The 15,018-nt window shown below is 39.9% G+C and overlaps 2 protein-coding genes across 3 annotated transcripts in view; both read left to right on the top strand.

Annotated features, from left to right (window-relative positions):
• tmem192 (transmembrane protein 192) overlaps window positions 1-4,490 on the top strand; it is a 93,982-nt gene extending 89,492 nt beyond the window's left edge. Inside the window, exon 7 of the mRNA XM_055223808.1 lies at window positions 4,479-4,490. The gene's annotated coding sequence lies outside the window, so the exon portion shown is untranslated. The remainder of the gene's footprint in view (window positions 1-4,478) is intronic.
• fbxw7 (F-box and WD repeat domain containing 7) overlaps window positions 1-15,018 on the top strand; it is a 121,876-nt gene that overhangs the window by 32,626 nt on the left and 74,232 nt on the right. For both annotated transcript variants that reach the window (XM_033983790.2, XM_033983865.2), the window contains 2 exons: window positions 5,045-5,293; window positions 6,034-6,516. In XM_033983790.2, coding sequence (XP_033839681.1) covers window positions 5,114-5,293; window positions 6,034-6,516 — 663 coding nt within the window. In that variant the 5' untranslated portion in view covers window positions 5,045-5,113. The remainder of the gene's footprint in view (window positions 1-5,044; window positions 5,294-6,033; window positions 6,517-15,018) is intronic.

The raw sequence follows: 15,018 nt of genomic DNA on the forward strand, positions 1-15,018 counted from the left end.
TTTGCGCTGTACATCCTAAAAGATTTCTCAGGTAAAAGAAATTGGAACAATTCCATGATTGACTCTCTAATGGAGCCAGGTGATTGAGTGGCCGGCCCGCTGCCTTGACAACAGTGGTCTGCTCTCTGCACAGTCATTCAAATGGATGCCTTCAGACTGTCTGTGGTTTACTGTGATTGCTGCCCGCCTCGACTGGAGAAAGCTTTTTCTAATGGAACAAATAAAAGTCAAACCGGATTGTATGCCCAAGTACTTTGCGTGCACGCATGTGTGTATGAGTGTGCTTGTGTGAGAGACAGCCAGTGTAACTAATGGCTCCAGGCTCCACACTAGTGTCTGTGCTTAGGTAGAACTCTTTTACAAGGTGGAGCTCTTCCCTTGTCCCTATGGCAGCACACAGAACAAAATTATTTAATTTGTAAGACTTCTTTCAGGAGTCTTGACAGAAATCCGCAAATGTTGCAATATTGTTGCATAGCAACTACTGAACAGAGGCTTAAATGACAGTTTTGTGAAGGTGGAGGCAGAAGCTTGATGTTACTTTTAAATGGCTCTTGTTGTGGGAGCGCAGTGACGTGTGTTAAGTTGTTCACAGTGAACTAAGTTGAGATAAAGGTTGTGTGTACAGAGCTTCGGTATTGGGGTTTCACTTTCCTCCTCTGAGACATCACCAGCTCTGTCTGGAAATAGAGCCATTGATTCTCCCTCTGCCCAGGCTCGGCTGAAGCTGTACTGAAGCCTTGTCGCTGACACTGCTTTTAATGCACATTAAGTTATTATTGTGTACTTTCAGAGTAATTTTAGTATTCAATGTAAGTGGTCAGTTCCATTTTTGGTCTGTCCTCCTCTTTATGTTGTAACGTTCCTACACATTTTGGTGAGAGTTGTGAAAAACCTATTGTCTCCACACCCTTCCACTGTTGTATTGAGGTCAGTCTGGTATGATTTATTGTGCATTTGCACCATCATTTTCTCTTTATACACACCGCAAAGTCCAATGTGAACTACTTCTTTTACTATCAGATTTCTGAGCGTTATCATTTATCTTTAAAATCATTGAAAATGTTTTCATTTTGGATTATATTTGAACAATACAATTTTTTTAGTAAGACACGATCACTTGAGTTGGATTAGTCCAACTGTGTGTTCACTGGCAGTCTCTGGCTTTTCAGAGGAGTGCTTCATGTGAAGTGTGTGTGAAAGCGTGTGTGTGAAAGCGTGTGTGTGAAACAGTGTGTGTGAAACAGTGTGTGTTCCAGCTGTGCCCCTTTTTTGTGGAGAGCAGAGTTGGCAGAGCTGTGATAGGACTCTGTGCTGTCTGTCTGAATATGTGGACGCTCACATTTTTGAACACTAGTCTACTGTGTTTGCCCATAATGGACAATATGCAACCTAATTGCATGTGGTTGAATGGTGATTAGATTAATAAAGCATATAAAATCAGCTCCATCTTGTCCTTTGGAGACCTACCTATGGTTAAGGCTTTCCAGCTAAAACTATAAAGTCCACAGCACTCCCCTTATCTGTTTACAGCACTTTGGGGAAATAAATTCGGGCCTAACTGCAAAAAGTATGACTGGAGGACTCCTACTCTCAACAGTGCTGCATGCATAGAGCAGATCCCAATCACCCTAGGACAGACATTCAACTGCACTGGACAAGAAACGGCCAGGAAAATGTATATGCAAGTCGCTTATTTTAGATAATGAGCAATGATACAAAGTATTGCCCCCTCCACCACAGATAATCTTGTTTTGTTTCACTGTTTTCATCCGTATTAAAAGAGAAGGTATAAACTACCGGAGCTTTGATGTGGTTATTTTCATTACATAGAGCTAATGACATGCATATCTGAACATTACTGTGCAAAGTAGTTGAGTTGTTGCTAATCTAAATTTTCTATCAAATAAGGATACTGGTGAGTAATGTGTGTATGTAAACGTAGCAACTGAGTTGTTCACCTGCACATAGAATCACACTGTTCCCTGTGTCCTCTCCAGCACAATCTCAGCCTCTTCACAGCTCTGTGGACTAAGAATAGTGTCTGTAGAACCAGCCTTGTGTCTGGTGTATTTTAGGACAAAAGTCCAGTGTATCTGCTTTCATTCTGGATCACAGGTTATTAGTGGAGGGATACATTTCTGACTTTTCAACATTTTCTGTTAAAGAATTGTCAATTCAACTCCCCAAAGGATGTAGAATTAAAGCAGAACCAAGTATGATTTTTACCTCATTAAACACCTTTTAAGTCCCTGTGATGGTTAAATGTGTATCGTCAGAGTGTTTGAGGCGTGTGCCTCTGCTGTCTCAATCCTGAAAACCAGCCTTGCAATATGGTGGACTGGACCCAAAGAGAATTCTCCTAGGAAACCCTGACTCTTTTTAAAAATGAGTTGGCAACATTATATGTTTGTGATTATACTGCCTTATTTCAATAAAAAATAAAAAAGAGAAGAGAAGAAAAAAGCGCTTTTTTTTGTTCCCTGACAGTGGATTCTCATAAGGGAGCTGCAGGGGGAGCTCTGTTACTGAAAGTTACTTGGTTCTGCCTTAACCCTGAAAAGACCACAAAAGATGCTATGTAACTTTGTCCCATTTAAATGATTTTTAGCTCTACTTGCTCAAATGAGTATGTAGGTACCGTAATGGTTTTAGTATCAATTTGTATTTAGATTTTTTGACAAACCTAACACACTTGCTTGAAACAAGTTGTGTAGTGATGTTGAACATTGCACTATTGTAATCACTCATCACATTTCCATAATTTATAGTCCTTTCCACAGAAGAACAACAGACCCATTCGATGCAGGTAACTAATTACAGAGCGATAGCTGTTCCGGTAAAAGCAGGGACAGCTTTAGCTATTCATAGCCTTCCTCCTCCAAGTGCACACAGCAGAAGTGGCTCTCCCAAAGGGGGCCGGTGCAATGTGAGCCCGGGCTAATGCTTCCCACCGCAGCCCCAGACTACACCGGAGGAGCAGGAGCTAAGAAAGCCACTAGACCTCAAGGTCAGAGCTGTTGTTTTGCATTGAAACAGATCAACTATTTCACATCTACCGTGAAGTGAGAGATTCTGAGCTGCTGGAGCCCCAATGGCAATTCTTAATTCGTCACACTTGAGATAAGCTTCGGACTTCTCATGGCCCTCCTGGCACCTCTACAGATGCATTAGCCAAGATTACTTTCAATACAGCTCAAGGGAAAATTCTATGGAGCGTGCCACCAGTAAACCACTAATGGCATTTTGGTCACCTTCTTGGAGTGTACAAGTGCTTTTTGATCAAGTTTGTTGATGAGATGGTGATTCTTGTCTTGTTGGATGAGGATGTGCATTTGTATTAGTGTTGTCAAGATACTGAATTTTCAATACTAAGATATAGACTCAAATACTCAGTAGCATTTCCTGTACCACAATGATAATGAAAAAAACCAACACTTTTTTGTGTACCCTTAGTCATTCAGGTAGTTTCCATAGTTGTCCATGGGCACATACGTTTTATGTGATCTTATTGTTCTGGTACAGCTCAAAATCATTCTAAAGCTTTTCAGGAAAGGGTCATTTCTGTCCTGTGTATGTGACTGTTTTAGTATTGATACCTGCTAAAATGAGTGTCTAGCTTCGACACTAGTTGTAGTATTGATTAGTATCTGATTTTTTTTATACTTTTGACAACCCTACTACAGTCTAAGATAATACAGTTTCTCAGATTTGAACTAATTATAGCGCTCTGTAAATTCCCAAATAATCTGTAATATTATTATATGATATATGAGTTAATGTGAGAAGTACATTAATAGCCTTGGATTGGAGATAGAAAAGCTTTTGCATAAATCTTTTTCACTTATTCAGCCTTGTTTGATCAGACCAGTGCTCATTGGAGTGCACCTGTGTTCATAGACAGTAGTGGGTGAGTATGCTTTGTATGCTGCCCACTCAGCCCACTTCCTTTTGGACCAGTCAAATCCTGAGTCACGCAGCTTACTTATCACAAGTCCATTTACATAGGCCGCCTTATCTTTCACTGTCACTCTCTCAAGATCTGCGTTCACAATTCAATTTAAATCTGCTCTGAGCCCACACAACGTCTACTTTTAAATGTAAGATTTCTGGTCATGATTGGCATTTTAATCATGTTTTTAATGCACTGTATACATTTGAATATATTTTAAACAAAACAGGGCTGTGCTGTTGCCAGATGTCTCTGGAAAGCAAAATACCATAACTTAAGATTGTTTATTTTATGGGACATACTTGGCCATAAAACATAATTTGGATTAAAGTGTTTTGGTCTTTCCTTTAATTATGTATGCCATGCAAAAGTGTAATTATAAAACGAGAACATTTTAATGTGCCAATTAAAACCTGAAAGAATTACTGTTATATGGTCTTGTGTGACAGTTCATGCAAAGCAGTTACAATATTTTAAGTACAACAAAAGCCAATTTTTCTCACATGAAAACAATGCACTGGAATACGATGGTGTGGGTTGTCAGATAGGGCTGGTTACTGAAGCTTTAGCATACCTCACCAGACAAGAACTTGGTGGAATAACTATATTTGAATGCAATGCTTAAATTAAACAAATATCCGTGAATGTGTAGCTTAAAGATATCTTTGGCCCTGACAGTCACTATATCGTCTTGTATATGTGCCCAGCAGACAGCCTGAGCAGCATGTCTGATGTTCATCACCCTCTTTCCTTTTCACATGTTGTGTCAGGTGGCTGAAAGAGCAGAGTGAAAGCACTTGTCACTTCTTTGTCCAGGGCTCAATAGTGACAGCCCTGGCTCTATGCCTTAACATGTATTTCGTGTTGCTTGGATGCATCTGTCATTTGCCAAGATGGAAAATGTCTATTTTGCTCAAGCACCAATTCTTTCTCACATCACAAATAGGCCAAGATGCCTGTTATGTATGTCATTATGCCTGTATACCTGTTAATACCTGATAATAAAATAAATGTGTATAAACTATATTGGCTTTAATATATCAGACCTTTCAGTTTTTTTCATGTTTGTGTCTTGTTTCTGCTCCCTTCCAGCATGTCAAGCCCTTCTCCTCCTCGGACAGCCTAGCGAAGGTGCAGGAGGTAGCAAGCTGGCTTTTGGAGATGAACCAGGAACTGCTGTCGGGGGACAGCAGCAGCAGGCAGAGTCGCAGAGTGGGGGCCCCAGGGGCCCCGGGGGGGCGAGGTAACGCCTCCTCCACGGCCAGGGCTCCCCAGCAGGCAGGGGTCGATGAGGGAGATGAGGATGAGCACATGAACAGAGTGGAGCTGGAGGAGCAGAGGGTAAGAGCCCAACTCATGGCTCATACTATAGTGAAAATAAGGACAGATTTATCTCACAAAAAATTATTTCTGAAGCTTTAGTTTTTCAATTTATTATATGTATTTATATAGAAAGGGCATGTAGTGACTTAGCTTTAAGTAAATTATTTAGTTAGTTTATCTTGCCTTTTTACCAGTAAAGAATACTACTCATACTTTTCTGTATGCAAGTTGCTATTTTAAGCACAAGTATAGTTTGTGTCAGATGCATGATCAGATCATAGAGCTACTAAAGTGTCTTAAGTCAAACCTAAAGAAGAATTCAGTTCAGAAGAAGCTTGGATGAGTGGCGAAACATCTTCACTCTAAATCTTTGGTCCATTTGACAGAATTTAAATGTTCTTTTGCCATAGGTCATATCTGGACAACTGAGGGATTACACAGATACAGTATCTAAAGTCATCTAATTGATACACAGGTCCTTAGTTGACTGAGAATTTATTTACAGTCATACCTCTTAAATCAACAAATACCCTTTTTTCTCATCTCAATCTTCTGCTGCAAATAGCTTAACAGATTTAGAGATGAGGTGAGGACACGACACGATGAGGAGATGACGATCTTATGCTGCATAGTTGTGGCATTCTTCTTAAAAAAAAACACTGTGTAAAAAAAATGTATTTGATTGTTGTATGCCTTAGATATTTATATTTATAATTAAATACAATAATAAGTAATTGATAAAGTGTTTTTGTGTGCAGCCTGCGGCGTCCCAAGTCGACAGTGAGAGAGAACAACCATGGTCCTCCAACGAATCTGGCACCAACGGCCCTCGCCCGGAGCCCGAGCAGAGAGAAGAGGAGCGGGCCAGCGAGGTGAACGGGCGTCCCAAAGGAACAGGCCGCTGGTCCTGGAACCCCCAACAGAGGAGACTCAGGGGGCAAGCGCTACCAGAGGAGGAAGAGGAGGAGGAGAACAATAACTCCAGTCACCTGGAGGAGGAGGAGAGGACCGAGGGTGGGGAGGAGGAGCAGGGGAGAGAAGAAGAGGAGCGAGAGGAGGAGGAAGAGGAGGATGAAGAGGACATGGACCAGGACAGTGATGACTTTGAGCATTCAGCTGAGAGCGGCCGGGAGGAGGAAGAGGAGGAGGAAGGCCCACCATCGCCCTCCATAAGGACCAGTGTGTCTGCTCCCAACAGCCTGGACTCCAGTTGTACGCACCAAAGCTCTTCCAACAAAAAGGTAAGAACACACAGTTGTACGGAACCAAATGTGATACAGAAGAATGTTGTTAGTCCCGGGAGTACCAAACTATGAAATGGATCAGCAGTGACAGCAGCTGTGGATGTCATCAGGTTCACATGCACTTTACTACACACTTTACTATTTTAGCACTCCTGTTAGCTGAGGTCCAAATGTTTACACTAACATTATTTCTCTAAATATAGCAGTGCTCTGATGTTAAGTATACACACACACACACACACACACACGCACTGAGGGGCATTACATTCACTTGCATTAATTTCATACATTAATGCATACGTTAGGATATCCTTTAATATCCTTACCTTAACCTTAGTTACTACTTCCCTAACCTTAACCTAAACTCTAACTGTAACCTCTTTTAATCCATATCTGAACATAAAAAAGGATTTACATTAAGGCAGTGCTTCTCAATTATTTGAGAAGCACTGCCCCCCCCCCCCCCCCCCCCCGAAAAATTAAAATAAATTAAATGATATAATGAAATTTAATTAAATATCAAATAAAAAAATTAAATTAAATAAACATCGAATGAATAAATTAAAATTAAATAAATATCAAAATAATACATTAAAATTAAATAAATATGAAATTAAAACAAGTAATTTAGCAGTTGGGGACGCCACCTTATATGATGCCCAGTGCTTGCTGCTTTAAGTGACATTTACAAAGCGGGATGATTGTTGTTAGTATTCAGCACGTTTACGCTGAAAAATCTCCAGCATCTTATCAGCGTGACTGTGGTGTAATGAGGTGGCGCCTTAACTTATTTGGCTTCATACTGTCCACTGCCAACATTTTCAGACACAGTAGACACCGGCCTGTCCACGTGTCCCACCGGAGTCACGGTGAAGCCCAGTGTTTCTTGTTCACTGTCCTGTGTCACGATCTGTTCGCTCTCTCCTGCTGTTTGCTGTGCGCGCGCTGCGTACAGCGCGTACAGTACTACAGTGTCATACGCGGAGTCATACGCGTGCCCCCCACTATTTGAGAACCACTGCATTAAGGAGACCTAAATTTTGTTCCTATAAAGGAGGCAGGTTCCCAGGATGTGTATTTACAAATTTTAATCCTGACAATACAATATAATGTAGATAAATACCCACCCGTAAACAAGCAGGTCATCAATAAGAGGAACATGGATCAAGGTTCTATTAAAATTCAACATTGATCATTTTAAAATCATTATTGACTGTAAAAAAAAAACCAAAAAAAAAACCCAAAACAAAAAAAAAGACTCATCTGATGAGCTTGCTTAAGTGATATAATTTGCTATGTCACATTGTTTGTCAGTAAGTACATAAGTACATGGAATACTCACTTATTGATACTTATTTGAAGACTTGTGGTATCTTGCACTTGCAAAACCTTGTCTTTACTCTCCACTTATCATTCACATATTCATTTAAACACAACACTGCCCTCTACTGACAAAAGCCTCATAATACTATGCACCTTACTCTGCACTGGTTTCCACGGGTTTTGTTGCATTTAAATTTTCATTGCCACACCAAACAATACATTTGACCTCAGCTGCCATCATTGAAACCCCCCCCCCCCCGGTGGATAAATGGTCCACTCTGGTGCAGGATTTCCTGAGTTTGATTTAGGATTGGTCCAAACTTGACTGTTGACTGAGGAGAGATTTGCTTGTGGTGCTTAGGAGAGGTCTTACACATGGTGTAGTCTGGGTCCGTCATGGTTTAATAGTGGTAGTTCATGGTTTAACAGAGGTAGTAGAGTAGCTTAAAAATAATACTCAAGAAGGTTTACTGTTAGTATTGATACTTAGTTTTGAAATAGTATTGATAGTACTTAAGTAGAGACACAAGGTAGTAGTTGATATAATTACTCTAGTAATTTGGGGAAATTACTACTCGCGTAAAGAGTTGTAAGAGTGACTGTCTTGAATACTACCTAACCTTGAACATTGTTTGCGAAGGCGTTTTTTGAAAGTGTTATATTGTCAAAGAAACATTTAAATGTCACAAGTATTACCACTGCTACAATTCTTAGTTCATAACTTCCCATGGTCTAACTTGTTTACTACACTAAATGAAAAATATATACAATTAAATTGGGTGTTGCTACAATGTCTCTTTATTTTTCATTATACTATATATATATAACAAATCAAATCAATAAATCCTTTTGGTTTCCATAATTAAGTTTCCTCTCACCCTGTGGCTTAATTAGTACTAAACCTAGGTGTAACTGAGCCCCTGTGTGCCTGTCCTGATGCTCTCAGCTGTCAGCGGTCGGGTCTTTGTCATTGCAGTCCGCCCCCACACACTTTGATCTGGGACATAAGCGTTTTAAACCTGCAATGACAAAGACCCCAACTCTTGGATGCCTGACCTTAAGAGAGCTGTTAAAATATGAGGGGCAGCCGTGTCTGCTCAAGTGAGGACAAGTGCAATGAAGACATCGCCTCTGCTGCATTTGAGCTGGCAGTATATCAAACTACAATGCACTGCTATTTATACACTGTGCATATGCCTACATTGTCATAATAGGCAAGCTTGTTAATTACCAATGGCTAAATGCATGTAAACCTAGCTATTTTGTTTCCTAACGATGGCTTATGAATCAATCAATCTTCATATGTATTGAGATTCGTAAGTATTTAGTATATAGATATTTGCTTAAATACTAATGTAATCATAACCAATAGACTACAGAAATAACTATTGACTATTTTGTTAGCAGGTTATCTGTTAATACTCCAGATTACAACTAAGAAAACATTTTGTATCATAAAAATAAGACTATTAAACAACAACGAGACAAGAGGAGAAAGTCTTTTAGTGAAAAATAATTTTGATTTATTTAAAAAAAAAAAAAAAATCTTCCAAACATATTACAAAATGATTAACTTGTGTACTGAAAAAACAAAACAAAAGAAGTAATCACTGACCAACCGACTAACTCACTAAGTACTACTAGCATCCCAAACTTGTTTTCCAATACTGCCCCCCTGTGGTGAAGTTACAATACTGTAAAGCACTGGAAATTCTATTTTGAGACAAGAATAAACATGACTGGAGAGTTGAATCCTCTTTGGCAATACTTTTAAAGAACAATATAACAGTATATCAGTATGCATACTGTTTTTTGTGTGTTTTTTTTCTGCACAAATACCTGTAACTTGTCACCCCATTGTTATCACACATCGTTCAGTAATATTGCAGTTTTGAGATGATGGCTCTGGAGATGTGCTGCTACTTAAACCAATGCAAATGCAATCTTTTATTCAGTACAAGTCAGTATTATGTAGTACTATGTAATGTAGCAATGGCCAGACAGGGAAAGGAGTTGTATTGGCAATGTAGCTACATCGCTCCTATTTTATACCAGATAACTGCTAATATTGTGGACTATGGAGTTAAAGAATACATACTGCAAGCAGAATATATGTTCCCAAATGTGGTTTTAAAATTACCACACAGACGCTAATTACAAATTATAGTACAGTCATCTTTCTCTTTTGGTGCAGGTCTTGGCACGCGCCCCAGCCCTGCAGGTGTTTTTAAGCTCGGCTCACAGCCACTTCTTAACTTGCACCATCCTTGTGCCAACGGGCCATCTATAGCCTTAATATTCCTGTTCACCTAATTAATAATCTTTATACATGCAACTTATCAAATGTGAATTTGGGTCACAAGGGTACCAGATGTCACCAGATTTTGCTATTTGTTGGGGCAGTTGGAGTTGGCATGAGAACTAGCAACATTAGAGAGGTGCTGATATGTGTATACTGTGTTACATAGCTTATCCCCTGAGAACAGCTGGTATTTAAGATTGGTGGCTATCAGGAATGCTTGGGGGTCTTTTTAGGGGAGCTTGTGAGAAGTTTGTCGTACACATTGATTGATTCTGACAAAGATGAAAATTGTACATTTTTTAAAGGTGGGGTATTATGAAAAACATTTTGTTTTTGGTTTTTTTAAGCTTTCTATCATGTTATAGCATTCCTTCATTGAAAGCATGCCTTAAGAGGTTTTAGATGTCATCCATGCATGTTTCAGTAATTTTACAATCTCTCCTGGGCCCTATTTGAACCCTCTTTAAAGTTAGCTCTAAGATTCTGTCCAATGTTCAGCCCACAAGCCTACGTCACCCATGGTATCATGGTACAAAATTGTACACAATAACTTGACAAACCTGATGCGATTTACTGTAGTTTCATTAGCGGGATGCACACTGATGGTGTTGTGATGGCGCTGTGAAGGGGGAGTGACTTTTGACAGACCAAAAGCCTTGGTTCACTGATTCCTCTGCAGTTCTAATTGTTTTTTTAGTCAAGATGGATAGCACATGCTCTGTTGTGACAACACAGCCTGTAATAGCTCGAATGCCACGTCTGAGTTTTTGTTTGTATTAATATGATGGCAAAATACAACTGTTTGATCATAATCTGCATTATTGCAAAGCTTTTTCTTCACTCCGACTGCTTCAGAAAAAACACAACTTCTGGTGACAAGCTACTCACCTATAGGAGGCTTACTACTACTGTCCCTTCGGAACTCCTCACAGTGCAACATCAAACCAGCCATAGAGTTGAAAAAGGAGCTTTGCCCAAGGAAAAGAGGCAAACGTCGAGGAATCCGATGCCAACAGTGTGTGGATGTCCATTTAAACCACCTGTACCATCAGGTATTCTGACAAATGTGTGATCACTTTGCAGCAAGATGGACCTGCTGCACGCCTGAAGCCGACTCGAGAGAGCCTTCAGGGACATTTGTGTCATTTTTCTAACAGAGACCTGGCTGGACAATTCTGTAATAGATGAGATGGGGATTTTGGACAGTTTTGCCATCATCAGAGTAGACAGAACTAACTTGGGCAAGAGGTGGGGGACTGTGTCTTCACATCAATAATCGGTGGTGTAACAACATTAAATTACATCACAAAATATGCACACCAGACCTAGAAATGCTCCCAGCATTGCTGTGTCCCTTCTGTCTCACATAGGATTTCCCTGCTCTTTTAGTGAGCTGTGTATACATCCAGTCGGACTGTAACTACAAGCAGCGGCCCAAAGACCTCAATAACTTCAGACCAAAAGCCCTAACAATTATGAAGTGCCTACTCCTTAGGACAATTCTACCAGTGTTCAGGGAACGACCCCTTTTAATTTGTCTATAAGGCCGGGAGCGGGACGGAGGACGCTGTGGCCTGCCTGCTGCATCTACTCCTGGAACATTTGGACACCTCTGGCACCTCAGCACAGATCCTTCTTGCTGGTTTTAGCTCTGTTTTCAACACAGTACAGTGGCATAGAATCTCAAAACTAAAGCAGCTCTTCATTCAATCTTAGCTGATTCATCTGATCCACAACTTCCTCTCTAACCGACAGCAGGCAGTTAGTCAACATGGCAACAGCAGCTCCACAACACGGGAGTGCCTTAAGGGAGTGTATTAAGGCCATTTCTGTACACTTATGACTATTATGTGTTCTCTGTGTTGTGTGAATGATGTGTGTCCTGTGAAATGTTGTTCCTTTTGTACAGCTGTGAAAGCAAATTTCCCTGTGGGAACAATAAATAATAACTAACTTGTTTAATGGAGTTTGGATTTATCTACATTTTTCCTTTTTTCAGTTGGTCCTTGTTTAGAACTACTTAAGCCATATTGTAGTTTTTTTTTTTAGACCTGATTTGACCTAAAATTGTCCTGTTATAACCTGACCTGATGGTGCTTAGTGTTTAGACAATGTATTGACCTCCTCTAAATATAGTTTTAAAGAGTTTTATAGTTTTAATGTGATTACATACCCCGGTAGAGAAATGGTGTTGACCATGGATATTATGTAAATTGAACATGGCTTGTAATTCATCTTAAAAAATGCTGTCCTGAATGTTTAAATACGTGATTGAATATAACTGTGCAACTATCTGTATTTGTAAATCCTATCATCAGTGTGTAATGCTTAACTATCACTCTGATATTGCGGGATTAGATGCGTCATAATGATTCACCAGGGACTTTTGGTATTAAAAAGTTCTGCAGAGCCAATAAAACTTTTGCAGAGGCCAGAGAGGAAATGCAATCATGGCTGACTTGTTATTAGGATTTGAAAAAAATGGAGCCACACTTTGAATCATTCTGAATCCTAATTACTGTTTCTTTCTACGACATGTGCAGCCATCTGGAAACTTCGGACTAAATGTAAACCCACAGCAGCACTCCTTAGTAAAAGTAAAAGTGCTTTATGTATCATACAAAATTGTGGAGATTCAACATAGGGTTGCAATGACAGTGATCTAATGAGATTATTTGGTTAATGGTGATTCACAGTTAACAGTGTAGTCGTAAGAACTACAAAATAACTGAACATTTAAAGTAGGACTGAACAGTTAAACTCCTCCCACATCACATTTCAAATAGAGCTGTTAACTTGGGAAGAACCTGGAGGACTAAAGAGTGAGGGGGAGGAGGTGCAAGGTCTGGGGATTTAACTCTTATTAATCTAACATATTGACATTTCAAACTCCACCCTTGCAGCCAGGTGCTTGGAATCAGAAACACCTGGCTGCAGTACCCACTGGAGGCAGCACACACACATTTGCCTAGTTTGCACTGAAATTGCCAGAAAGGGTTAGGAACAGTAGGCCTGGACAGTGCAATTAAAACACCATATACAGAGTTGATTTAGTGTTAAATTAACCTTAAAAGCGAAATAATTAATCAGTACTATGCATCTATATACAAGCTTTATATCACATTAAATCTAACTGAAAACTGTGACATCCCTGAAGTTGAGTTAATCTATGTAGAGCTGTGAAAAAAAGGAACTCAAAAAATGACCTCAGCCACTCTGGATATCAACCCTGGAACCTTTTAGATGTGAGGTGGGACCACTGTGCCACCATGCTACCACAGTACCACTTACACTGAAATATTAGTATGACAACTGACTAAATTTGTTTCAGAATTTTGGATCACTTGAGTGTATTCTAAAATGGCAATGTTTAAAACCAAAACGATGCCCGCTGATGACATTACAGTAAAATTATGAGGATCTGCTTGAGGAAAAAGTGACACTGACTGGCACCACTCTTCAACCCTGTGAAAGCTGGCTATGGATTGCAACATGCAATAATAACACTACTATCTATTTCTGTTTTGTCCTGTATTTTCCACTGCTTCTGTCGACACATCCGGGTCAGCCTCTGGTGCAGCTAATTAAATTCTTTAGCAGGGAAAGACTGTGTGCTTGTTCCTGTTCTTCCACACTGGTCCCGTCACACGCAGAGCAACGAGCCACAAAGCTGCAGTCTCCTCTCCGCCCACGTACACACCGCTCCACATTGCTTCTGCTTTTCACAACATTTAGTTATTTTTCAGCTCATTATAAAGCAGTGTCCACCTCCGCCTTGGCCTTTGAATGATCCCTACGCAGCATTGCAGTCCTCCCTCTCTGCGTCTCCCATTTTTTTATTGTCTGCTGACTAGGACTTTTTGTGAACTTTTTGGTGCAGGGTTACGGTCATGCTAATGAACCTTAGCCTTCTTTTTCTGCAAAAACTAAAAAAAAACCCCAAAACACTAAAACATTTGATATCTGCTTAATAAACAAATCATGTCGGAGACTGCAGAACAGAATGCTGTCTTCAGTTCTGGCTGCGTGTTTTGTTCATGGCTTTTTCTGCTATTCTTGACAACTGCAATAAAGCATGGGCTAAAGGGATTTCCTCCACTCACAATGCACACTATATATTCTACATAAAAGACAAGTGTTTTTGTCTCACACACATGGCCATACCTGAAATATTTTGGTACAGTCTGTCTATCCTGCAATGACCTGGTTCCAGTTAAAGTTCTAGTGACACTCCTGTGAAAGAAGGAATTTTTAGATATTCTTTTTGTTAGAAATTCATTTTGTGGTGATTTCTCAGCATTCATAGTGCGACTGCTCATAGACCTTTGTTCTTGATTTGTTGAAAGCAAAACAGCTGTGTAAAATTGTCCATTGCAACTGATGACCAGTGCATGATGACACGTGCTGTGACGTAGCATCACAGTTTTCTTCTTGGCCACCAGAGGGAGACAGAACTTTACATTTTTGTACTGTGTGTGACGTTGGCCCTGCTGTACTGTACAGATGAACATTTTCAACTCCTTTTCTTTCATGAGTGAGCTGCTTCTCAAACAGAAATGCGGAACAAAAATTTGTCAGTATCCCCAACTAACTAGGAACAGTTTGCTTAATGATTTAATTTTGTGAATGTGCCTAATGATGTAAAATGCTATCTTGTTTTGGAAATGCCAAGTATACAATTTTTAACAAAAGAAATGTGATTTTAAAAATAATGAAATTTGATACTGAAATGTTTCCATGAAATACTGGCTTAGCCCTTTTACAAAGCGCCATGACTTGCACTTTCACTAGAGGCCAATCGTGCTGTGGACTGGTACAGCGTGTCTGTCGAATCGCTCGATGGACTAAGATTAGTCTCAAAGCTCAAATAACCG

This window comes from Periophthalmus magnuspinnatus, chromosome 1 (assembly GCF_009829125.3).
Source record: "Periophthalmus magnuspinnatus isolate fPerMag1 chromosome 1, fPerMag1.2.pri, whole genome shotgun sequence".
NCBI lineage: Eukaryota > Metazoa > Chordata > Actinopteri > Gobiiformes > Gobiidae > Periophthalmus > Periophthalmus magnuspinnatus.